The sequence below is a fragment of the Apaloderma vittatum genome, unplaced genomic scaffold (genome assembly GCF_000703405.1).
Source record: "Apaloderma vittatum isolate BGI_N311 unplaced genomic scaffold, ASM70340v1 scaffold8298, whole genome shotgun sequence".
In the NCBI taxonomy this organism is placed as follows: domain Eukaryota; kingdom Metazoa; phylum Chordata; class Aves; order Trogoniformes; family Trogonidae; genus Apaloderma; species Apaloderma vittatum.
Genome location: NW_009729007.1, coordinates 81,126 through 107,666, shown reverse-complemented (window position 1 = coordinate 107,666; position 26,541 = coordinate 81,126). Strand labels below are relative to the sequence as shown.

General features: G+C 40.5%; 1 protein-coding gene across 1 annotated transcript; it reads left to right on the top strand.

The window, feature by feature from the left end:
• Positions 1-4,454: 4,454 nt before the first annotated feature.
• Positions 4,455-26,073, top strand: PLA2G4F (phospholipase A2, group IVF). Its single transcript, XM_009874284.1, has 20 exons — positions 4,455-4,565; positions 8,674-8,746; positions 10,783-10,919; positions 11,892-12,020; positions 13,328-13,368; positions 13,942-13,984; positions 14,966-15,032; positions 15,329-15,498; positions 16,134-16,247; positions 16,747-16,784; positions 17,272-17,407; positions 18,128-18,264; positions 19,741-19,963; positions 20,547-20,661; positions 21,754-21,891; positions 22,287-22,394; positions 23,325-23,519; positions 23,808-23,974; positions 24,576-24,762; positions 25,844-26,073. The coding sequence occupies exons 1-20, from the start codon at positions 4,455-4,457 to the stop codon at positions 26,071-26,073; spliced, it is 2,559 nt and encodes an 852-aa protein (XP_009872586.1).
• Positions 26,074-26,541: the final 468 nt, after the last annotated feature.

The window sequence follows — 26,541 nt, the reverse complement described above, 5'->3', positions numbered from 1 at the left end:
CTTGCAGATCAGTTGTTAGACAACTGTTGGGTGTTGACCACAAGTCAAGTTTTACTATAAAACTTACCTCCTTAGGGTGACAATGTTGTGATTTAGCCTTGTATGTAAATAGTTCTTAAAAAAAAAAATTCCTTCAAAGTCTTTGCGGCTGTATCAGTGTTGCATGGAGATCACCAGGTGTTTGGTGTAGAGAAGGCTTCTGTGCATATTTCTACACCTAGAAAATATAATTTTACTTTCATCTCAGTAATGAAAATGTTTAAGTGCTGGCCAAAGGAATCTTTTTATTGATATTCAGTGTTACCACCTGACTGTCTTATAAGAAGTTCCACAGGAGAGAGACCAATAGTAGATGCCACTAGTAAGCTTTTGGTTCTTTAGTTTGAGAGCTGTAAATTGAATTAACTTGCATATTGTTTGCACTGAATATGTTCGCCCTTAGCATGAGTGGAAGCTCAGAGACTATTCTAAGAAGTTCATATCTGCACTCATCCCGAAAAGCAAAGAACACCCTGTAAAGCAACTTCTGAAGGGAGTGCCCTGTAGTTATTGCTTCATCATCTAGACTACACTTGAGATCTGTATATATAGGTTCTTTGATCTCTGGCTTACTTTCCAGTATTGAAGTAGAATCCAGACTATTGCAACATCTCTCTATTTTACAAGCTCTAGAACTGTGTTTTTCTGAAGCTGGTACTACTGTTGAGCTACTCTTTGAGCCAGAAGGCTTAACTGCAAAAACTAGATTGCACCATACTCCTTGTAGGCTGTAATATTTTTGTCTAACTTATTTTTCCACAAACTTTGATCTATGGCAGATTGGTATGAGGGATATTGAAGTGTTTGATCGATGCAGAAAGAATCTGTACAGTGGTAGTGAAAAGACAGCAGTAGCAAATAACCCAGTAGAGGGGCTGTGTGACTCCCAACATCTGGGTCTAGCAATACTTACAAATATGGAATTATTAAATAGTATGAAGCATGGCATATAACTACCAGATATTAGTTCTTAATGAACAAGTAGGTAAATAATAAAGCCTGTCTGCCTAAAGTGTAACTGCATCTCAGTTAATGTTATAAGTTTACTTAAGATGTTACGTGGTTTTTATGACTAGATCTGCTGTAGGCTAACTGGAGTCTTAATTTACTTTAATTTGCTGGTGTTAATAGTTTCCCTTGATATCAGTGTTTTCCCTTTCCACATGTATTTATTTATTGTTCATATGCCATGCGTTCCTATGGATTTCTTGGTCCGATGTTTTGCTGCTTCTGTACTTGGATGTCTTGGGCAGTATTGCTACTGATGTCTTTCTGCAGAGGCTGAGTAGGGGGAATCTGTGGTGTTCATGTTTTTAATGTTGTATTTCTTCTATTTGAAGAAGAGAGCCTAAAAATATACTTACATTGGATTTGCACATTCTGTATAGATCTTTATATACTAGTTCAGGTACAGAGAGAAGATGGTTTGGGAGAGTTGTGTTTACAGGCCATTGAGAATGAAAGAAGGGTATTTTAAAAGGCCCTGTATTCTTCGTATACAAATATAACAATATTGCTCTGATTTTTACTTATTCTTAGTACTGTTATTCTGATTTTTATTTGTGTTCATTATCTATTACCAGAAGAGCTGTATCCACGCATGAGAATCTTTCATTGTGCTCTTACTTACACAGCTAAGGTTGTGCCTCTGTTCACCTCCATTGCATACCTTTTGCAGAGATATGGTTTGCACTGTATGACTTTTCTTTTTCTTTTTTTCTTAAAATGTGGTTGGGGTTTACTAACCATACAGCAGGTTTATCTAAAGCAATAGATCGTAATAAATATTGTGAACCAGTGTGTGTTTCAGTCATTGTGCAGTTAAGGTTCACTGGGCTGCTGTAGCTTTTTTTTTCCTTTTATATATTAGTCCTCACTTTCTCCTGGGAGAAAGGACTGAAGCTCCCAGCATCACTCCTGCTTTAGCGTGTGTAACTCGGATGAAGCCATGCCATGTGAGAGCTGTCATCACGTCTCAACTTTGGCTTTTACATCTACAAGTTTGTAGTATGCTTGTGAATGTTTTCAAAATTCTCCTAAACCCACTTTTGTATTATCTCTTTGAATAATGTTTCTGAAAGTCTTATACCATTAAATATGTACTTATTAGAGAACATTAAAATTACTGACGATTTTTTTTTTTTTTTTAGTGGTGGTATGCTGTTTTGGCATGGGGAGGAATGTTGAGCTCGGTGCGACCAAATCAGGGAAATGTTTAGGTTTTTAGGTTTGCAGTTACTTAAACTGTCGGTCATAGACTAGTCTAGTGTTGGAAGTAGAGTACAGCGCTTAAGGTTTCCCATTTTATATTTATCTTCCATGTTTGACAACTGAGTGTATTGGTACTTCTGGAGAAGACCAGTCCACCAAAAAAAACCCCAAAATTGAAACCTTGATAGCATCTTTTGGAATCTTCATCTCTTCTGATTATGTCCTGCATCTCGGCTCTCCTCTTGGTGCTGCCAGTGGGAGCAAAAGGGGTTCCTTGGGATATTTTAAGTACTTGGCACATTTTAAGTACTGTATGTTACAGTTGGTGATGGTGTCCTTTGTTCATGCTTATTGACAGAGAAATAACTGAAAGAAATGTAGATACACATCTTCCTTTTCCACTATGGGGATGCTAATCCAAGCAGAAGTGAAGTTGCCAGTTTTGAGGGCATCTTTGTTGCCTCATGTTTTGATGCCATTTTGCTTGCTTGCTTTCGTGATTTGCTACAAAGTGACAAAAGCAAGTAGTTTCTCTCTGGATGTTAAGCTGGCTGTCAGCAGTGTCTGTAGCCAGCTAAAACTGCAGGCAAGCACTCTTGGCTGATGGGTGATCTGTTGACTGTGAAACAATTCTTAAGAGCTTTTCAGTTTTTCAAGAGGGAGGAGTTCAAGAGAAATTCTGTAAACATGAGATCCCTGTGCTGAGATTTCGTTGGAGGAGGAGAGAGAGCTTCAGAAGAAGGCAGGTAAGTCTGATTTTTAAATGTAGTTGGGCACTTGGAAAGTAAGATACAGCCTTTGTATACTGCCTGTAATAAACTGTTAAGAGGAAGTGTAATTTCTCCGTGTTAGCTTACTGTGCGAGACTGCCTCAAATTTCCCGTAGTTCGTAGTTGAGCTAAACTAGATTAAATATACCACACTTACGGTTTTGCAATTTTCCCAAGGTAAATAAAACAAGTCCTTCACTTTCAATGCAGTTGTATGTAGAAAAGCAAAGAAATTTCTTTTTCAGCCCAGTATCTGTCTTTACCATACCATTTAGTACGCTGGGAGAGCTTTACAGCTGTTTCTGGCTGTTTTGCAATGGCATATTTTTTGCTTTTTGCCTGTGCGCTGGTTCTAAGTCTGCTAATTCACTAACTAGTGCTGACTTGTTTGTGTTTCTAAGTGCTAGTGCCTCTGCTTTTGTTAATTTTCTTAAATTCTGATCTCGTGACTGACACTAATGACAGGAAATGATTAATGAATGGGACCTTGCTGAGAATGTGTCACGTTCTTGTGTGTGTGTGCAGAGCTGGTGACGTGCTGCGTTACTGGCTTTCATACATTCTCTGCCACTTTCTAATTGTTGAAACGCTTAAGTTTGTTTTTTGGTCAGCTGCTTCAGTTTGAGCTCTGTAATCAAAAGCTCCAGACAAGCCAAATGTCAGCAGCTTTTAATAAACTAATCACTTCCAGTAAACAATTGCCTTTATTACTTATTCAAGTAGACTCATAAAAAAATTTGCTGTATCTGTTGTACTTTTTTTTTTTCATTTTTTGATTTATTTTTTTTTACCATTACTTTTGGTGGAGGAATCAAGACTGTTCTGTGTGGAAATGAGAATAAAGGGGGCACTCTTGCAGGCCATTCACATAGTGAGGGGATGGACATGGTGGTGAATCAGTATTCTCTGAGGCATCCCAGTGCAGACCAAGTTGTGGAGTTGCTGCTCAGGCCTCCCTGAAACTTCTCTGAAAAGCTGTTGTCAATAATAAATCGGGTGTTGCTTCAGGCTTGTAACATGGGAATTTCTGTCTGTTTAAAAATGTTCTGTTAGGGTATGCTGAAACTCTGAGAGGGTTTTAACTGGCCAAAGCCCTAGATCAGGTTGCTGGAGCTCTCAAAGCAAATCTGGAGTGGGGTTTTTGAGGTTGTGGCTTAATCATGGAGTGGTGCTTCCTCCCTACCCAGGGCTTGTCTCTTGGGTGCTGCTTTGCTGCCTTTATCTTTCACAAGTATTCGAAAAACCTGCCAGTGAGGTTTAGAACTGGGTTGTCTGGCAAGCGCAGGCCACACCTCCGCTGCTCACTTGGAGCGCAGCCTGGTCCTGCCCAAAGCTTCAGCCCCAGCCCGTACAAGTAGCCCTTCGCATCCAAGACTCGTCATCTTCTGCCTTTCCCTATCAGGTTTTCTGCGGAGACGACGGGACGTTTTTCCCATGTTCCATGAGGTGCTGCGGGGCCCGTTTCCACCCAGAACGCTGCCTTTTCTGGCAGCACTGCTTTTCCAAAGGAGGGAGAGAAAGGAGACGGGGTTTTATCACCGGCGGGTAAGAGAAATTGCAGCACAGGATTTGAGGCAACATTCCTTCGCCGAGGTGTTTGGCAGTGACCGCCTGTCACTGCCCGTGTGGAAAACCAGTCCTGCACTACTGCAGCAACTAATCAAAAAGTTTATTGTTGGGAGAAAATTTTGGATAGCAATAATGTTAATGGAGATTCCAGGTTTTTAGGAAATTCAGGGTCTGTGTGAGGCAATGCAGAGCAGGTCTCTGCTTTCTTAGATTTTTGGGAACAGAATTAAGCTAATACTAAGTACTTTTGGGAGGAGATAATCCAGAACACTTCTCATCAGTAAAGACAAGGTAGTGCTTTCTTGCAAAATATCCTTGCTTACTATTGATTTTCTTTCTGCTCTCTATCTTATCCCACAGGGCTTAATCTGAAGTAGACAAATATTAATGATGACTTCACCCCCTGTTCAAACTGCAGCGGAACCACATTAGATAAAGTGGTTTCAGCATGTTTGTCCTTCAACTGGTGTGTAATCATTCCATTGTATAAGGCGGTCTGGCCAATAACCTCAATTTTGAATTAGAGTAGATTTGGTGAAGGAGCCTTTGCCTGGGAGATCTGTCATCCGATTACCTCTCTCATCCTATCCCCCCCCCCCAAAATCTGCAACTTATAATTGAGGTGACAGTTAAATGTCACATGATGGCGTGTTGCCTGGATACCTCTTGTCATTTCTACTTGCTGGGTGATAAAAATTACCTCCTTGACTTTTTTTGATGTTGTTGTTTAATACTTGGTAAATCAGGGATCGAGAGACTAGTGTCAGGCTGTTGTGATTTCCACTAACCTGTAAACCACTGGATGTGATGTTTCCCCTTAGGTGCTCACTATATAAGTAAATAAATAAATTGACATCACTTAGTGAGGCTGTGCTGGCTGGTTAGGGAGAGATTTTGTAGAGGCTAATTATTGCAACTGAGCAAAGGATGAGGCAGCAGATCACCCTTTTATCTTTGTAGGTGAATTTAACATTCTGCGATTCTGAGATTAATGTGGCCAGATCTCTTTAATTTTCCAAAGTTTAGCCTTAGTTTCACACATGTAGATACAAACAAGAAGCTGGGAATGAGCCCATTGTTTGTCACTGCTGTTGTGACAGTGAACAGCTGGCACATACGTGTATCGTCTGACCGTGGTTCCTAGGGCTGGCTCTGAAGTCTCCTTTCGTGACTGTGGGTGCACACTTCTGGGGGAGTTAGGAAGGTGCAAGGGGTGCTTAGGAAAGCCAGGAGTTTGCTTTTGGGTTGGAAACCAAACCTGTGGCGCTTTGGCCACGAGGAGGGGGACTGCGGGCACCAGCGTTTACTTGGAGATAGAAACAAGATGGGGGAAAAAGTGCTCCCTTGGTAAACAGAACATTTCTTTGAGCTACCAGATGTACCTGTACTGTGAATGAAGAAGGAAATACAACTTGGATGTTAAATTTTGGTTTGCTGTTGACAGCATTCTTGTAGTGAAACCAATGTGCTTATGGTAAGTCCTTTGTTTCCACTGAGAGATGTGGAGTGGATCCTTGCACTTGCATCCCACTGTATAAAGGCAGGGATTCTGAGCCACCTGAGGATAAAGACTACTGTGTCCTGTAGCTGGGATAACCTGTTTTGCAGTCACTTGCTGTTGCATCAGCACCTTCAGTTCAGATGAAATATGCAGACAGTTGTTAGCCAGGTTGAATTTGTGAAAATTCAGTCTTGTATCCTTGCTTAAGGATTTCAAGGTTTTTTCTTTTTTTGCGTCGGACATACTCTCCTGAGCTCTGGAAAAGGAGTGATCCTGGAAAGTCATTAAAATGCAAATTAGAAGTTGCTTGCATCTGTCACATACTCTAGTATAGGCAGAACTGCGTTTATTTCCCATACAGATTTCTTACCTGCTTCTTCCCTGATGCATTTAGATAGAACATATCTGATACTCTCATGCCTCATTTCTCTGCAAGCTCACCTTGCAGCATGGTGTGACCTTGTGTGCCTTGGCAAACAGCTAAATAAAAAAGGCACCTGGGAAGTTTCTGCTATAATTGATAGCACAGACTTAGGAACACAGTGAAAAGTCTGTTGCGTTATATGCCCTTAAATTATGATCTGGATGTGGTAAATGTATCCTCAGCTGTGTAATGACCAACTGCAAATCGAAAGTTATTAGAGATCTTTGGAAAGGACTTTCTTTTGAATGTGTAACTTTATGTTGACAGATGGTGCACAGTAAATGAAGGACATACTATCTTCAGGGTGTTCTGTGCTTCCTCTGCTGGTAGTGTCTGAATTCCAGGCAATAGTCAGGCTGCATGAGTGAAGATTGCTGTGACGGCAGTGAGGGTGTCATTATGAAGCTTCATTTCTCAACAACCTGAGGAGTTACAGCACCTTTAGAAAGTTGGTGAGAATAACATACGCAATCTTGAAATATGCAATCTTGAATTCCTCTGTATTGTTCCTCAACTTGACGAGGTAGAAAGGAGGTCATACTTTGCAGGAGAAGCTAATGTCAGTGGCTGAAGAAAATAGAGGTGATTAGGAAAGGTTTTAAAAGAAAAACTGGCATCTGAAGGGTAGAGCTCATGGTGAAATTGCATGTGAAGGTGTGTCTTGTTGCCAGAAACAAATGAGGGAAGGAGTATTTTCAGCATGTTGGTGCTGCAAATAAGAGCCCCTTAAGAGTAGTAATAGTATAGTTCGAGTTTATTTGCATATATTAAATTTTGCAGCTGTGAGATGCATGTCATTTTTACCCTTCACTTGTTGATCAGGGTGGATGGTACAACGACGTTCAATATACTACATCTGTCTTGGTTTTATTGTGTGGTTCACACTGTGTTGTGCAAAAGCTGCCAGAGATCTTACAGTGTTAAGAAATAAGGAAAACTCCTCAAGTATATGACTGCTTAAAAACCCAGTACAGTTCCATGTATCAGATAAGGAGTTTGGCAGTTCACAGGGCTTGCTGGTTTCCTTGAGGTTGGTACTATGTAGGGCCTACATTTTTATGTAATATTTGACCCTCTGCAACATTTTGTTTTAAATAAAGATTCTGTTGAAATCAGTTGTAGATGAATACTTAGCATATCTGAAATTAAACTCTACTCTCAGGCCAATCATTTAGAAAATGATGAAGGTGAAAATGAGTGACACAAGTGACCACTTGTGAAAAGCATTTTGAAATGGAATTTAGGAACAAAAAGGGTTCTTAGCTGGCCAGGATTGTGTCACAACTGATGGAAATGAGGCAGAATCCCATTCTGTTCATGGGCCTTACACAATTGCTTCTCTCTAGTCTCTGCACTAAATAACGTCAAGATGTTTTCTGTCATCTTTCCCTGCCCTTTCCACACTTCATGATCTTCTAGGATAAAGTCAGACTTTCCCCCCTTCCCCTCCTTGTCCCGCCATTTAGATACTAATATTACCTTCCAAAAATAGCCTCCCAGAAGCTTTCAAGAGCAAGGATTACATTTCAGTCTGTGCTGGTAAAATGCCATGCATGTTTAGAGTGCTGATAGCGGTTAGAGTCCAGAATGAAAAGGAATTTAAGGTTTGTCTTTTCTTGCTTAAACTACCATGAAGTATGTGTTTCTACAAGAAAACGTGCTGTGTTTCTTTTCTTGTAAATGAGAAAACATGCTTTCTGTGTCTTTAGACCAAGCTGTTAAGGTTGTTTCCGTGTCTGGTATTATTCAAGCATGCAAATGCCCTTGGTGAGTACTCTTAAACTATCCACATCATGGTTAAAATCATGTGAGCAGCTTCAGTATCTATTTATCCTTCAGAAGGAATGAGCTACTGAAGCAATGCAAAACTGATCTATAATTAGAGGAAACACTAAATAAGGGACTTACTTTCTGAAGTCCATGAGGCATTTACCCTAAGACGTCATTCACTGCCCTGCTGAGAAGTAATTGAGTTTCCTTCTCATCTTTTTTGATGTTCCTCCGGAATACTGAAAGTGCTGCATATGTTCCCAGACTGACTCATTAATAGCTTATTTTGGACTGGCTGGTCCGATCCATCTCTCTGAGCTGATACTAGTGTGCTTATAGGGCAGGCATTGCAGCTGAGTTACATGCTGAGCTTATTCCTTTCTTTTCAGTGGGAGAAGCACCCTTACTACAACCTAACAGTAAAAGTCCTCCGAGCTAGAAACATCAGGGGTACAGATCTATGTAAGTATTTATCTAAGTTGTTATGAAAACAGATTCAGTGTGTACCTGTAACTCAGGTGGCATTGTTAAGGAAAATTCTTACCTACACATGGTGTGTTGCTATTATGACTGAACAAAGGCTTCTTTTGTAAAGCTTTATATATATTTTAAGAGCTTGACACCAGGCTGAGCTGCAGGTTAACCTGCTACTTTGCAGAACAAGATCACGTAAGTCCTGGTAATGTTTTACTTCACTGCTCTTTTACATGTCCTGCTGTGGCCCATTCTTGTTCCTTTGCCTGAATTCAGCCTTCTGGTCATGGCAAATTTCACCGTTTCTTCCGCTGAGCAATCTGCTTGCACCTGGAAGCAGCAAAGTTCATTTCTAGTTTCCAGATGTTTATTTTCTCAGATGTAGTAGTGCTTTCTTTCATGTGCCTGCAATTTTTTTCATGTCATTTAAGCTTTTTAAAGAGGTAGATGATTCTTGACTGCTAAATTCCAGACAAACTGCTTTGTACCTGTTCCTATTTTGGTTACATTATATATATTCCCTTTCTCTTATGCATCCCTGTTGAGTAAAGCTCCCAGGGCTGTTTGGGGCATTTGGATTTTTAAAGTTCTTTTGAGCTTTAATTCCTTCAGATTTAATACAGTAAGATACTCTACCTGCCTTCAGTTTATATCTGCCATCCAGCATTGAACTACTATAACGCTAAATGATTTTCTAGGGAATGGAAAATCATCCTGAAAGGCTGAGGACTAGAGTCATGCTGTGAAGAGACTTTTTTAATGGCTTTTCTGTTCGGCTGAAGTCAACAAACTTCCCATACTTGATGATTAAAAGGGTCTTAGCTGAAAGAAGGAAGGACTCCGAGACGATTGGTTATTTTCAGGGAACGGAGACACAAAGCTCCACTCCTGGCCAGAGTAGATAATGGTATAATAGCGGTGGATATTGTCTGCTTGGACTTTAGTAAGGCTTTTGATATTGTCTCCTGTAAGATTCTCACAGAGAACTGGTGAAGTATGGACTGGGTGAGGAGATGGGGAGTTCACTGAAAACCGCCTGAATGGCAGAGCTCAGAGGGTAATAATCAGTGGTGTAATTGGTAACTCGAGGGTCAAATCTGGGTCCCACTTTGTTTGATGTCTTTATTAATGATCTGAATGATGAGATGAAGTGTGCCCTTGACATGTTTGCTAATGCCACAGAACTGGGAAGAGTGACTGGTACACCAAAGGGGGACCTCGATGGGCTGGAAAAGTGGGCTGACAGAATCCTCATGCAGTTCAACAGAAAGAAGTGGAAGTCCTGCGGTAGGAGTGGCCTTGTGCACCAGTGAGTGCTGGCCACAAGATGAGCTGGAAAACAGCTTTGCAGAAAGGACCTGGGTGGGTTGGTGGACAGCGAGCTGACCATAAGCCAGCAATGTGCTCTTACTGGAAAGAAGGCTAATGATACCCTGGGGTGTGTTAGGAGCATTGCCAATGGGATGAGGAAAGTGATCCTTCCCCTCTGCTGCATCTGGAGTATTGAGTCTAGCGCTGGGCTCTCCATTACAAGGTACTGGAGAGAGTCTAGGGAAGGGCCACTAAAACTGGCAACAGACCGGAGCATCTCTCATACAAGTGGAGGCTGAGACCTGGGCCTGCTTAGCATGAAAAACAGAAGGCTCGGGGATCTTATCAGTGTGTATGAGTGTCTGAAAGGAGCATGTTAAGAAGAATGGAGACTCTTCTAGTGGTGCCTGGTAACAGGACAAAAGGCAATAATGGGCCTGATACCAGCAGTAACCTTGTTTGAGAAGTTGTTCTTCCTCGTTTTGAATAGTAGTCTCTTGTATGAAAGGCTTTTAAAGCTTGGATGAACCAGAAAAAAAAGAATTATAGGTGTCTAATATTTAATTTGCTGCTGTTTAAAGACAGACTTTTGTTTTATGAATCAAGCCTTAATTTGTATGTTTATGATGCAATGAGATCTAGAAGATAAGGCGCTCATAAGGAGCTTTTGATTAAAAGTGTTCTGATGCCTATCTCTACACCGTCTGCTCTAGTGTCCAAGGCAGACTGCTACGTGGAACTGAAGTTGCCCACCGCCTCTCCTGGAGTCTCCCGAACTCAGGTTGTTGACAATTCTGCTAACCCAGAATGGAACGAAACTTTCCAGTATCGAATCCATAGTGCTGTCAAGGTAAGGAGTGCGCTTTGTGGAGCTGATTGGGCTACCAACGTTTGTGTACCGGCTTAATTCTGATACTTCTTTCAAAACCAAAGGATCCAATACCTAAAGGGAACCTACAGGAAGGCTGGGGATGGACTTTTTACAAAAGTGCCCACTGATAGAACAAAGGGAAATGGATTTAAGTTAAAGGGAAACAGATTTAGATTGGGTCTTAGGAGAAAATTCTTCAATATGAGGATGGGAAGACTCTGGAATAAAATGCCCAGAGAAGTCATGGCTGCCCCCTCCCCGGAGATATTCAAGGTCAGTTTGGATGAGGCCTTGGGTAACCTGGTCTAGTTGAAAGGTGTCCCTGCCCATGGCAGAGAGGTTGCATTAGATGATCTCCAAGATCCCTTCTAACCTAGGCCATTCTATGTTCTACTCTCAAAACAAGTGTTGCTTGTAAGGTGTCAGTTGTCTTCAGTGCTACAAAAAGCTGTACTCTGTGTGTCCAGTGACAACCACAGCTGTTTGTAACTGCAGTCTCATGTAAACTGCAGCTAGGATTATCCCTAAGTGTCTTTGTGATGCAACTAAGGAACTAGTTGTGGCACTAACTGGAAGAGTTCAGGGGAATTCCTTGATAAAGCAAGTTGCATCCTGGACTGAATCACACTGAAAGAATGGAAATTGCTATTGCTTCCGTAGGAAAAATCTATGCCTGAAGCTGGTGGAGAGTACTGCCACATGTGTTACGCTGGGGCCTCTCTCTGGTTGGTATGCTCAGAAAATCTTTTAGCCAAATGCTATCAACTGGGAGATTTTTTGTTTAACTGTGCTCTGAGTCCTGCTGGAAATGATGAATTTTTTTTTATCTGGAGTGGGAGAGAGGAAGAGTATTGATTAATTCGTAAAGCGTCTATTGTATACACCTACTCAGGCCTGTGAAAGTGTTTCTGTTTCTTCATCTGAGGCTGTTTGTTTCTGTTTGGTTTTTAGAACATTCTGGAATTGACACTTTATGATAAGGATGTCCTTGTCAGTGATGAGCTCACGTCTATCGTCTTCGATGTAGGGGGCATGAAGCCGGGTCAGCCCCTGCTGCGCACTTTCAGGTTGAACCCCGAGGTTAGTAGCTCTTGGTTACAGAAATCCAGCAGTGTGTGATGGTTGATTGGTCTGTGTTACAGAAGTCAGAAGGGGAAAATGCATCAGCAGGTCATGACAGCAGATATGATTTTACTGTCTTTCAGAAGATGCTAAAATCCCTTTAAAACAAATTGATTTTTCAGGAGTCTAGCGAGGCATAAACTGATTCTTATAGCACTTCAATCAGGAATCATTGTGGGGACTGCAGACTGCCCTATTTAGTTGATCATCAGTTTGCATCGAGTTAAGTTTTTGTTTCTGCAAAGGTTACCTCTGTATTTAATAAATCAAAAACCTAGGAAAAGCTTCTTTTCCTGAGTTATATTCAGTTGCATTTAACCTCTGCTTCACATGGGCACATATCAGCTGCTCTCAGTCCTTCTAGACCTGTTTATGAATTTGCAATGAGACAGTTTGCTTTACGCAAGATTACCAGTCAGATCTTTTCTGCAACTGCCTCAAACGTATTGCTACAATAGGTCTGGATTCAAGGTGAGCTAATGATGTGTTTTCTTGAGAAATCAGGCTTTGGTGCTCTTGGTGTGGTCAGAAGCGGACCAACTGGTTTTTGCAGGAAGGTGTTGGTGAGTGTCACAGGCACTCTGAACGATTTGTAATCGTGGAAAGAGGCTTAGCAACTCCCTTGTTCCAACCAGCTCTGTCCTGTTTGCTGAATGCTCAAGTCATCTTGATCAGTAATGATGAAAGTGGAAACTTCAGTCAAGAGAATTACCCACATTGGCTTATACTTGGTTGTTTAAAATCTACCTTAGGTTGGTATCAAGTATTTGCTGTGTTCTGTGGTAGGGGAAAGGTGATTGGATCCAAGTCTGTACAAGACAAAGACAGCAATGAAGTAAGTGTGCAATCTGGTGAAATAATAAATGAGAGGAAGTACAAAGCCTCATGCAGAAGTTTTTTTGTGGAGATGGTGCTGCAGTGGTACTTGCCAGAAGTGGGTGTGGTTGTTTGTTGTTTTTTTTTTTTTTAATCTCATTAGCAGAGTAATGAATCTGAGAGCCAGCTTTCACTTGTGTGCACTTGTGTCCTCAAACGGTAGATATGTCTGATCATATAGGATATTCCTGGGAGGAGATTCATGTTTAAAGAACAACAACCACAAAAGGCATAAATTTAAACCTTTCAGAATTTAACTGAAACCTCTGTAAAAGCAACAAAAGTAGTTACTATAGTTTGTAACAGGAAGAACCTTAATCTTTCGGAAGGACTCTGCATGATTATATTCAAGATCAAGGGTCACCTGTGTCCAACTTTTGTTTTCAAAGGCTAATGAAGAGCTGGATGTGGAGTTTTACTTGGAGAAATGGTGAGTCCTATGTGAAGAGCTGAATGAACTTGTGCTCTGCAGATATGCTGGTTGTTTTTTCTGTGCCTATAAAGAGGCTAATGCTTTACAGTTCTCTGTGGTGTTCAGGTTGGTTCACCAACAGATGATTACAAGTATCCTCAAAGCTCCAATGACCAAAATTTTTGGGGTACCAAAGAAGAGAGAAAATTTTGCTGGACTTCATGGGAATGGGAGCACTGCAAAGGAAATGAGCATTTTGTGCATGAGTGGAAAGCTTTCACAGTTAACCTTGCAATATAAACAAACTAATGTAACTCTCTGATAGCCTGTCAAAGCTCAGCTTTTCTCTAGGTTATCAAAATAGCTGAAATGGGGAAACCTTATAGCACATACTTATAGTTGCAGACACTTTTCTTTAATATTTTCCCCACTTATTGTTCTGTCAAGGGAAGTATATTTAGTTTAGTTTGCATAGGTCTTCCACACTGAGGACCTTTCTCCTCTGCTGCGTAGCCAGGCAATTAGTTTGAAATGTAGGATGAAGCAAATTAAAACCAAACCTCATTTGCATTAAATCTCTTCCTGTAACAGCTCAGATGCCCCTACAGAGGTATTGACCAATGGAGTCCTTGTGGTGAGTACACAAGTTGATTACCTGTATGTTGGGATTTACTCCTGAAAGTAGATTTTTAGTAGTGAGAGAACAAGAATTGTTGGGAATTCCACTCCTGCTTTCAAATAGCTCCTATTGTTTCCAGCAATCTGTCTCTTTTTAAATTTAAATTCTTATTCTAAGCTTTTATCAGCGCCATTAGTAAGTAAGTGACACTTCCCATGCTCAAACTCAAGAGTTTTCATCTTGAGAGATTTGTCTATTCTCTTGGGCAATCAGAAAATCTGTGCATTATACATTAAAAATACAGGTGTTATCACCTCTTTTCTCTCCTAAAAGGAGAGGGACTGGAGTGAGTTCATCGTTGTTGAACTAGAGAGTTCATCATTGTTGAAACAGAGTTTTAACATTATTTCAGGAAAAACTGGTGGCATTAACAGCACAGTTCTGCAAACTGTTTCACAGGAGAGTCTTTGGTGTTGTTATTATTCCCCACGGCAAATCACTCTTGTATTCAAGCAGTGGAATAGTTTTTCATCTTTTAGAGCAACTATGGCCAAGAAAGTATCTCATCTGCTGTCCTAAAAGGGAAGCTGATGACTGAATGGTGTAAGAGACTACATTTCATGAGGACATGGATGATCCAGGACAGAAAGTCAATGCAGAATTTATGAAGTGCTTGCTTGGATCTGAATAGGTACTCACACATGCATTAAAAAAACGTAAAACATCAGAAAACCCCCAGGTGTTGAGAAGTTGTAACTGTGAAGCACTGGTTGCAAAAAAACCCCCATCAACTGGAATAGGAGGGGCAATTTTGATTTCTGAAGAAAGAGCAATGCTGAAACAAAACTTGCCTTTATCAAGATCAAAGTAGTCCTTAACGTTGGGGTTTTTTGACAGCTTGCAGCTGTAAACCCACAGCTAGTATAGCAGGTTGATTAAGCTTCAGCAAAGAAGTGAACTGAAATCTCATAACCAGATCTTGTCTTCTTTTCATAGGTTCATCCTTGCTTGTCTCTGCAAGGCACTGTCAACAAAGAGGAAAAAACAGAAGACAAACAGCAAGGTAGGGCTGCCTGTGGAGTTTGTCAGATCTACTTTTCAGCATATTTATTCCTTGTGAAAGAGAGAAGACTGTATTCTCAGTCTACACAGTGCATTTTTATTTACTGATTACAGAATGGACTTTTAAATTTTGCTTTTATTTTTAGTGTTAGATACTATTGGATCACTTCGACTGGGTACCATACAAATGAGTTTTTGCTTGTGTTTTCGTAGTTTCGTCTACACTTAACAAGTATCGAATTTTCAACCTTTATTTAAATGGCTCCTGTAGTCTGAACTTATTATTCTGATACACAGGAGGCTGTGAGGTCAAGGTGTCTGTTCCAGGGGCATATCAGAAGCAATTGTGTATTCCTTGGGGACCAGACAATGAGAAGGATTATGAAACCTCATTTATCTTTCATGTGGATAAAGAAATGTGTCCAGAACTCCAAGTGGAGCTGGAGCAAACCATATCTGTCCTACAGGTAAGCATCTGTGCTGACTGCTACAAAGTTTACAGCCCAATTTTGAATAAGTTCACTCTGAAACCGATGCCTTTTGGTTTATGAAAGTGTCCTTAAACATAAATTGAGTGACCTTAATTTGATCATAAGAGGGCTGGGAGCTTTTTAGCTATTCAGGGATGTCATTTGGGGTATATTATTCAGGTACCTGTGGTTAACAAAAGTTTGCATTTGAAGCAAGTTTCTTGTGAAGTGTTACAAGGGACCGTCTGTTATAAAGGTTACTAATCCCTTCCAGATACACCTTTTTTGATCAAACTTAACTCTATAATGTAGCTGCTCACATTAAAATTTTCTAGGTCAGAATCCTGCCTTGAGTGGATGTAGTTTTTTTGGCTTGAGTCAGACAGATCTGTTGAAAAAACAAAAAAAAACCCCCCAAACCAAAACAAACCGAAAAAGAAGCTATTTGAGTGACAGAAATAATCCCAGCAAAGACGTGTCGAGCAGAGAGCAGGATGATTGTGAAAAGTCTTAGACTTTTGGGAGAGATTTTTTTAATAAAGATCTTAAGGATTTTTTGTTGTTTTGACATATAGAAGTCATGTCTTTAACTTTTTTCTGGAGGATTCAAATAACATTTTGGTTTTTCCTAGGATGGTGTGAACCCTGATATTGAAAAGCATACTACAGTTCTGGGATTGGGCACTGTACCAGTTAATTCCCTTCCTATTGGACAAAAAGTTGATAGAATCATTTCTCTGGGAGAGGTAATGTCAACATTTTGCACTTGTTTTAACATGCTTGGGATAACTTTTCACCTGTTGCCTACAGGCATTAGGAAAGTTAAGCTGCATGTGATTCCTAGGAGTGCTGTTATCTTGTTTATCTAGGATGAAATACTGAGATAGCAATTCTTCCAAAAATGTTTTCATGAGTAGGTCACACAAAATAGGTATAAAGTTCATCGCTTTCCAAAGCAAAAAGCCTGTTAAGATGTGAAAGAAAAATAACACAGGAGGAGAAAAGCAAGAATCTTGCAGAAATAGTATTTTTCACCCTGCTTTCTGACTAGGTGTTTTTACTTTGCAGAGACTATTGAAAATGTCTGAAATAGGTGCAAGGGAAGGGTGTTCCCAAGATAATAGTTTTGTGGATGGGAATGCTCTCCTGGTTAGTATCTAGTGACTCTGTTGATGCCGTAACCTCGTTACTAGTTCCTCCTATGTAGTTGCTATTAATTGCAAGATGTATTCTCTCTTTTCATAGGGACAAAGTTTGAATATGAGTTTGAAAACCGAAGAGAGGTGAGTGTGAACCTCAACGATCTCTAAAAATCAGGAAAGGCCTTTGTTCTCATGGTGAAGGACCTTTTTTTGTTCTGGGGAGGTCAGTTGTCCCCTTCTGCCTCTTAGGTTCAGAAACTTCTGTTTTAAAATCCCTCTCCCACTCATTTCTCCATCCATGTTAATACAACGATCTCAGTTGCTCCTCATACTGTCGTCTTCATCTACTGAGAATCTTCTCTTCCTTGGTGAAATTCCTGAGGCTTAATCCAGTTACTCTTTGACACAAGCTTTGTAATTAGAAGTTAAGGGAGAAATACAATAAGGAGAAGTTTCATTTTTAATTCCAAAAGCTGCTGATGTATAGGCATACACTGAAACTTCACTTAAGAGTTTGGTCCAGTGATTCAGATCAGCACCTAGACTGTGTGCTCACAGAAATTACTTTTCCTTGGTTGTTACAAATCCTCCAAACTTTTGGTGTATTTTGTGTTAATTTCTATTTCAGCACTTGGGATCTTGATGTACGTCTGGGTTTTGACCTCTGTAAAGAGGAGAGAGAATTTTTGGACAAAAGGAAGAAAATCGTTTCTGATGCACTGAGGAAGACTCTTAACTTAAAAGAATCCCCTCCAAAAGATGAGGTATTGAGCACAGTGCTGTAGTGAGATTCGTAAAATCCTTTGTGCTTGGTTGTTAGTTAGGTATTTCAGAATTCTTTGCCTGTAACCAACAGAAAACATGGTTCACATTCACCGTAGTGTGAGATGGATCCCCTTGACATTTCAGTTCCAAAGTCTCAAATGTGATTATATTTCTAAAATTTTGAGGGGGGTGTGTTATGTGTGTTTTGGAATACAAAAAAAAGATAAAATTTCAGAGTATATGTATATCCTTTATTTGAATTCTCATACCTTTGGCTTTAAGCTCTGAATTGCGATGGGAAAGTCTGTTTCAAAATATTTAAATTGAAGCTCAGACCACAGGAACAGCTTTCTAATTGTTGATTTGCAGACACTGTTATATCTGGATAGTCTGATACCTTGCTCTGTGATCTTTGCATGCTGTTATAAGTATTGTTGCCTTATTTAATGTGGCATTCAAGTCAATGTGTGATAAAACACGTAACAATTTCGGTAAGTGACTGTCCCTAAGATGACATTGACGTGTTTTATAGTATTTCAGTTACAAATTAAAGAAAGGAGTCCTGGTTGAAATAAAACCTGGAATTACTTGAGATGTAAATAGAAATAGAGATGTTTATAGCTTATTTTTGTAAGAATGAGACTTGAATGGGATTAGTTCTGTAATTTATTGGCAGTTCAGAAGTCCGTGGTGGTGACCCCTGTGTTTGCTGTCTGCAGGTTCCAGTTGTGGCTGTACTGGGGTCTGGAGGTGGGATGAGAGCGCTGACATCCTTCTATGGCAGCCTTGCTGGGCTTCAGCAGCTGGGCCTTTTGGATGCCGCAATATATCTGTGTGGGATTTCTGGATCTACCTGGTAAGTTACAGGCAGTGTTGATTCTGGAAACCTTATAGATTAATATAGTAGTGGCAATGCAAAGTAAAGTGAAAACTGCATTTGTGACAGAAAAGAAAGTAAAGTATTTTGTCAGTTCTCACATGTGAGTTCTGATGGGCATCTTAAAGAGTTGAAGATTCATGGTGAGGTACTGGAACTGGCTCCCCAGAGAGGTGTTAGAAGCCCCGTTCCTGGACATGTTCAAGGTCAGATTGAACAAGGCTCTGAGCAACCTAATCTAGTTAAGATGTCCCTGCTTACTGCAGGGGGCTTTGGCTAGATGACTTTAAGTTCCCTGCCAAAGCATTCTGTGATTTTCCCTTCTAAAACATACACCTCTTGGCTAAATTTTATGGATCTGCTGCTTTTCCAAGCCTCTCAGCTGAATGTTAGAACGTAATACGTGAATGAAACTGCTGTGTGTCCCCTCAGAGCCCTGACTTGAGAAACTTTCCCATTTTCCTTCCTTCTACCAAGCGCATAACTGAGGTGGTACAAGTCACTGGAAACATGTCCCACACAGACCATGGAGTCACCTTCCAAAATGGCATGCGCAGCTGCACAGAGGAATAGCACTGGCTTGCTCTTTGGTGGACTGCAGCAGCATGCTGAAATGTTAGACATGACTAGAATAATACAGTAGCTCAGTTCTTGGAGTTTGTGCTGAAACCATTCCTCATAAGGACACCTTGTTTTCCTGAAATTATTTCTCTGAGGGGTCATCCAACCTGACTTCCCTTTTGGAGCTTTGTGGGTTAAATTAATTCCTATGTACCTGGTATTCTTTCACTAACCTTGAGGTGTGACCTGCCCCTTCTGATTCAGAGACAGACTTTCAAGCAAATGTAGGCACTTGTTTTTGTGTGGATAGCCAATAATCCAAACTAATATCTTGTTTCATCAGCCCTCTGTTCTGATGAAGGCCACGGCCTCCATGGCTGTCAGCCTGTCTCTCAGGGCTGTTATAGTCTGGAGTTACACACAGAATTACGGAATGTTAGGGGTTGGAAGGGACCTCAAAAGATCATCTAGTCCAACCCCCCTGCCAGAGCAGGATCGCCTACAGTAGGTCCCACAGGAACGCGTCCAGGCGGGTTTTGAATGTCTCCAGAGAAGGAGACTCCACAGCCTCCCTGCGCAGCCTGTGCCAGGGCTCTGGCACCCTCACAGTGAAAAAGTATTTCCATGAACTGGTTCGTACATGCTAGCACACGATACTTGGAACATCCTTGAAAGGTAGATTAGCAATCGGGATGAAGTTGTCCTGTAGGTTTTCAGCTTGTTTGAGGGTTCAGGGATTCACTATTATGATTTCTCTTCTCTTCACCATGTTTTATCTTTTAGTGAGGCTTCTCAAGCTTTTAGTTCACTGCTGAAGCACTAATTGTAACTAGCTAAAATTATTGATTGCATGAAGGTCGTTATTACTGATTACATAAATATAAGTATTTTCAGGTGTTTATCAACATTATACCAAGACCCTGACTGGTCACAGAAGGATCTTCAAGATGCAATCAGAAGAGCTCAGGGTACTGTGTCCAGCAGCAAAGCAGGGGCATTTTCCCCAGAACGACTGAAATATTATTTCCAGGAGCTGAATGCAATGGAGATCAGTGGACGGAGAGTTTCCTTTACAGATTTATGGGGCCTTATTGTGGAATATTTCCTACAACAGAAGGTAAAAGAGTTCATGTTTGGATGTGTACTGCTTTTTGCCTTCCAGGTGGGAACTCTGCCCGCCTACGTGTTGCGTGTCAGGAAACCAATTACTTTCTACTTTTGTGAGCTGTTCTGGAATAGATGATGTTGTGGAGCAAACACAGGAAGTTTTCATCTCTTTCTGCCTCGGATTTCCCAGCACTCCCCCCTCAGTAAAGAATTTTGAAGTCATACAGATCAGTGCTGTAGAAAAGTGTGGTGTTTATTGGGAATGACTGTTATTAAATTAATAGCTTTTATATTGGGCATGTTAAGCCAGAGGGAATTATGTAGTTTTTGAAAAAATGATGTTACTGTGCAGTATTTTCTGTGCTAATTGAAACTGAAAATCAGAGGGGTAAATAGTTTATTGATAGCACCAGACATTCTAAATATGCAACTGCAGAAATACGCTGGCAAATTCTAACCATGTGCATGGACAGAGGGAGGAAAAGAGACTTTGAATTAGTAGTATTGTTAGTCAGAATCCTAAAAAACAGTGTCAAATTATCAAAGTATGGGTACAGAACTTACCTGACTGAAGTGTGCTTGCTTGTTGCCAGGAAGATCCATCAAAGCTGTCAGATCAGCAAGAAGCAGTGAAGTGGGCCCAGAACCCTTACCCTATCTACGCAGCTGTCAACGTGAGACCCAATATTAGCAGTGGTGACTTTGCAGGTATGAGTGGGGCAAATTTATTTTTGTTTGCTAAAATCCACAAATTCCTTTCACCTACCCTGTTCTTTGGGTAGTGAGTAGCTGACCATGGGAAATGTGGCTCAAGCAGCAGCTGGTAGTGCAAGAGGCAGTAGGGTACTGCTTGGCAGAGCCTTATCATCCTAATTGCAAGTGGCTTCATCGTGGCTATAATGGAGAAATGAGATTCAACTTTGCTGGCTACTACACATGTTTTGCTATAAAGTGCCTGAAATTTTCAGGAGCTGAGAGGAAAGAATCTTGTAATATATGAGTCTGTATCTGAATCTGAGAATTGAAGGCCTTGATAATTAGGTGACCTATTTTCTTTTATAGACTCCGATAGTCAATTTGTGTAGGCTTCATGTAAATGATGGATTGGCAACCTGGTAGCATGCATCATCAAAATAGCAGCATGTAGCAGCCTGGATTCTTGCGGTTATACAATTACAGTAAAAAATGAAGATCAATCCCATTCCAGGTCACTTGAATCTAAATATGGTGCAACAAGTGAGGATAGATGCAGTGAGAGAAGAACACAAATCCTTGTGTCCATCTGTGTGCCACTGCAGACTTCTTTTGTTTGTTTTTGTTCTCCTGGAGTGTATGTATGAATCTGTAAATATTTGTGGGAAGCTTTCAAGCTTGAGGGGACACTTTGATGACACTTTTGATAACCAAACAGTGAAGCCTGATGCAGGTCAGTTGAGTTTGCAAGTCAGTACTGTCATAGTTGCTGAGAGATGTAAGTGATGTGAAGAAAGGCTGAGAAAAATGAAGTAGTTTCCATTTGTGATGGAAAAGTGTAAGTAAAATAGTTATTTCTGCAGTAACAAAGTCAAGGTGGAGTAAGGAAGGAAGGAAGTTGTGTTTAGTGTATGAAAGCCTGTACAAGAGTTTATTAATTGTGTGTAAGGTAAAGGCTTGCTGAGAATGGGGGCAGGGAAATTCATAGTGATGGTGAAAAGTGGAGGGAGACTCCGTTCTGTCTCCCTTGTGTAATCAGAATTCACATGAGTATTTTCATCTCTGTTTACCCTGAGATGAGTAAATATGGTGTTGCCCTATTCTTAGAATGGTGTGAGTTCACTCCCTATGAAGTTGGATTTCGCAAATATGGAGCTTTTGTCCGAACAGAGGACTTTGACAGTGAATTCTTCATGGGAAGGCTCATCCAGAAACGTCCAGAGCCTAGGATTTGTTTTCTGCAAGGTATGATCTTAGAGTAATGAATCAAATGGAAAGGAGCTATGCTGCTTCTGGGCCTCCTCAATTTAAATCTATGCCTTTTTGTCCCTTGCTAAAGAAGGGAAAAATGTCACATCTTTCTCTGGAGGTGTCTGGGTGGGTTTGTAGTGTTACAATCTGATGCCCTTAGTTTACAAGATGACTCTGTCAAAAACTTTCCCTCGCTGACAGAAGAGCTTTTCTGTTGGAGAAATTTCTGCCGTGTATTACATCAGAATGTGTCACATGATTAACGCTAAGGTTTAAACTTGGACATCACCTACTACAATAGTAGGGTCAAGTGACGACCCACTCCAATGACAAATGGCAGCTGAATTTAGGCTTTTTGAGTATTAAATTCTTCCACGTTTCTCCTGCAGGAATGTGGGGCAGTGCCTTTGCTGCAAGCTTGGATGATATCTGCCTGAAGGTGGTTGGCATAGGACTGAGCTTTCTAGATTCTTTCAAAGATGTTATCAAGGTCGTAGGTAAGAACAGACATGAAAATAGTAGGGTTTTTTTGAAAGACTGATGGTTTTGTGATGATTTTGAAATGATTATACAAATAAAATGACTAAAAAATGTGCTATTCAAGCTAAGCATAAAGGAGACATTTGGACAGATCTTTCTTGTACTGTGTGTTATTCCCTTCTGTCACTCATACAGTGAGGAGAATAATTACAGCTTTTCAGTACACTTTCTCTTCCTCCTTTTTTTTAAGTTTTATATCTGACTTTGTACATTAGTTCTGGGAGGTGTCTTAAACACATATTGCAGTGCAGGGGTCTTAAGCTTGAGAGGGGAAGGAATAGAAGCTGGGCTGCTAAGCAGGAGGTGGAAAATAGATTTACAGTTCCCTCCTGGGCCTGGTTTTTGTAATCTTGGGTAAGGTGGTTGTGTGCTTATGCATTGCTCTCCATTTGTACAATGCCTCCATAACAGTGAAAAGGAAGTGTGTTAAAGGCTGGCTGTTGCTCAGGGACATAGTTATAGCCTAACAGTAAGTAGTAAGGGATTTGGTGTTTTTTTTTTAACTCTGCTTTTGCAGCCCTTGTTTCCGCCTCCCCATGACTCTGTTGCTATAAATAAAAATGCTGATGTATGGGTGACTGTTGTCGTCTTATAAGACAGGAATGGTTGTCTCTTGGTAATAAGAGTTTCTTTGTGTAGATTTGAAACTAATACGGATAATGATTTGTGACCAATGCTGTTCCCGTTAAGCAGGGCAGGTAACTTTCCCAACCATAAAATACGCAGCTTGTTAACATTTCATTGTAATACTTTTTTTTTTTTTTTATTAGGGGGTAAATCTAGCCTTAGGCCAACTAGTTAAATATTGTAGATGAAAGTCTTACTAAAAATACTGGAGCTGGATGGGCATTTTGTATGTATTTTGCATCTTTCTGTGGCCTCTGCAGATGATTGCCGAAGATTCCATTTCCGAGATCCAACGCGACTAAAGACTCGCTTGGTTATACCTGGGGGCCCCTTGTTACAAATTTTTCAGGATTTCTTCAAGTCCCGGGTCACATGCGGAGAAACCTTCAACTTCATGCGGGGATTGTATCTTCATAAAGATTACGTTAACAACAAGAAATTTGTGGCGTGGAGAGGTAAATGAGTATGCGTCTGGAGCGTGAAACAGTGTGATCATATTCTGTAACAGTCAATGTTACAGGCCAGAAGTAAGCTTCACTTTGTTTCCCTGAAGTCAGGGAATTTAGCAAAAAAAATAGAGCCACTGTGTATGTTCTGTCACATAAGGCAAGCTTTACAGTCGCAGATGTAAATTGTTGGAATGTCTTTCTTATAACCCCAGCATAAGCTTTGTTTGCTGCTTGTACCAAGAAGCGTGCAATGAATCATTATAGTTACTTGTGTAAACTTGGAGTGTCTTTCAGGCACTCATCTGGATGCGTTCCCCAATGAGCTGACCCCCATGGAGGAAAGCTTGTATTTAGTGGATGGTGGTTTTTCTATCAACTCTCCTTTTCCTTTGGTACTTCAGCCGGAGAGGGATGTGGATGTTATCTTATCATTCAATTTTTCCTGGGAAGCTCCGTTTGAGGTGAGAGATGTAGCTGAGCACTCTTACGTGAAGGTAAAAGCACGGAATCATATTCACCGTAGCTGCAGAGCAGCTGATGTTGAATAAAAATAGTAATGAAAGAATGCATTAAAATAAATCCTTACCTCTTTTAAATAGTATTGTACTAAGCTTTTCACTGTGAGTGCGGTGAGGAGATGGAAAGTGACACCTGTAATAATTTTTAAAACTTTTCAGAGCTTAAATAGATTGTTACCAAAAATAAGAGTATTTGCTTAGGTCATATGATCCTTGTTACTTAGATGAATGTTTCTGATGGAAAAGTGCCTATTGGTGGTTTTCTTCCTGTAAACAAGTTATTTACTGTATACAAAAATTTTCATTGTAAAGAGTAATAGCACATATAAAGTTTCAACTGTAAACTGTTGATGTTTGGTAGCAGTTCTCAGTTGTGTTCACCATTCTTTTTCTGTATCACCAGCCAGATAAATTTTCTGCCAATCTGAGGTTGGATTTCTGTCACTTTTGTGTGTGAGTCTCTCTCACTTTGAAGATTGTAGCTATATCATATTAGAGGTGTTGCTGGTATTCTGTTGAAATTATCTTTGTTCTTTGAGAACAGATTTTAGAGCTGACTCAGAGATACTGTGAGGAGCGGGAAATTCCTTTTCCTAAGATCACATTGAGTGAGGAAGATGAAAAAAAGCCAAAAGAGTGTTATGTGTTTGTGGATGATAATAATCCAAAGGCTCCAATTGTGCTCCATTTCCCATTGGTGAATGACACCTTCCAGAAACACAAAGCTCCAGGTAAGGCAGCTGTAGCTTAGAGAGCTATTTTTACAATCCTTTGGATGTGTTGCTGGGGAATGTTCAGTGCGCTCTGTGTCCGTCCTTTTGTTCTTAGTATTACTCTGCTAATATTAAAATGTTAAGGGAGGGATCGGCTTCCACTAGCTTTTTGGAAGGGGTAGTAGAAGAGGCTGACAAAAATAAAAATGTAAAGGCTGCAAGAATCAAAATTAGGCAGCATATTTGCTTTTTGAACCTTCCTGTCGTTATACCTGATTTTGTTACTTCTAATTACTCCGAGAATAATAATTAGAGACAGAAAAGAAATCAATGTCCTATTTCTCCCATGCTGGGAGGAAACAGCATCCTGAAGAAGAACTTTGGAATACCTAGGAAAGCATGTGCAGGACTGTTACAGGCAAGGGAGGTGTAAGACACTCTGCTAATGCTGTTTGCATTAAATGATTACCGGGTTCTGACTGCATTTCCTCATCAACGATGAAGAGTTTCAAAGTGTTGGGCTAGAATATGGCTTAAGACTGCCATTTCTATAATAGCAGCACGCAAAAGCGGTTTTGGCAAATAACTTCAACGTTCATCATTCAAAATCGGTATTTAAATTTAAGTGGCAACGTGTTAAAAACGCAAGTTAGAGTAATTGGAAGAATATATACTAACCTCCTAAGGTCAGTTGAACTCAAGTGTCTTTTCTTTTAGTGTAGAACAGCACTTTCAAGAAGAATGGAGCTTTGTATGTCTTATTTTGAGCATGATATCATGGCTGCACTAAACAATTTATTGTGATGAAAATGTATTTAGTCCTGTATTTCGGAGTCTAGTGGAAGTAGAAAGGGTAATCAAACTTTGTGTTCCAAGCACTTTGGATCCTGAGGGAGTTTACATTTCTGAGGAACAACTTTGGGGAAAAAAGGTTCGACAGAGTTAGCTGTGATTAGGCTCCTTGTGGAAGACAACTAAAATGACTCTACCACAGTTGTTGTTTTTAGTATTTTTTTGTTGTTTCTTTTGTATTATTGCTTTTTGTTTGCTTTGGGTTTTTATTTTTCTTTTAGTTATTGTTTTTAAATTCTGACTTCAGGAGTTAAACGTGAGTCAGAAGAAGAGAAATCCTTTGGTGACTTTGTCATTGAGTCAAGAGATTCTCCTTACCGTACGCTGAATTTCACCTTTGAGCCCTACGATTTCAGCAGGTTGGTGGAAGTGAATCGCTACAATGTTCTGAACAGCAAGGACGCAATCTTCAGTACCCTGAGCTTGGCTCTGCAAAGGAGAAAGTTGAAGAAAGTCATCGATATGTCCAATACATGAGCAGCTTCCCCAGCTGAGGATACACACAGGCTGCAGCGTACGAAATCCATGTAGTTCAAGACGGAATGCTGAAAATGAACAGCTGGAAACTGTTGTCTTGGGAAGGCAGTAGCACATGTGACAGTGAAAATTCACGGCAGGTGCTTTGATGAAAACTCGAGGGATGTACAGTACAACTTGGATGTTGCTTTGTCGTGTGGGGAAGAGTAGGGAATCATCTAGCCCAGCGTCTCCTTTAACAGTGTCTGATCCTGGATGATTAGGGATGTCGGTTCAGACAGTTCAAGCATCCAGAATAATCTTCCAAACTCCACTGAGTGAAGCACCCCTTTTTGTCAAAGGTGCCACGGGGTTCATGGAAATGCTGGTTTCTTCTACACCTTTATCACTCTTGCTTTTTGAACTTCCTTCCATGAACTTTTACAATTTGCATCATCTGGCAGGGAACTCCCCAGATCGTAACTGTGC

Bases quoted from the DNA above. Each gene is read 5' to 3' on its own strand.
- PLA2G4F (XM_009874284.1), top strand. From the start codon at position 4,455: ATGTTCCATGAGGTGCTGCGGGGCCCGTTTCCACCCAGAACGCTGCCT. The intron at 4,566-8,673 runs GTAAGAGAAATT...CTTTCTTTTCAG, and splicing joins CGGGGTTTTATCACCGGCGG to TGGGAGAAGCACCCTTACTA. The intron at 17,408-18,127 runs GTATTGAGCACA...TGCTGTCTGCAG, and splicing joins AATCCCCTCCAAAAGATGAG to GTTCCAGTTGTGGCTGTACT.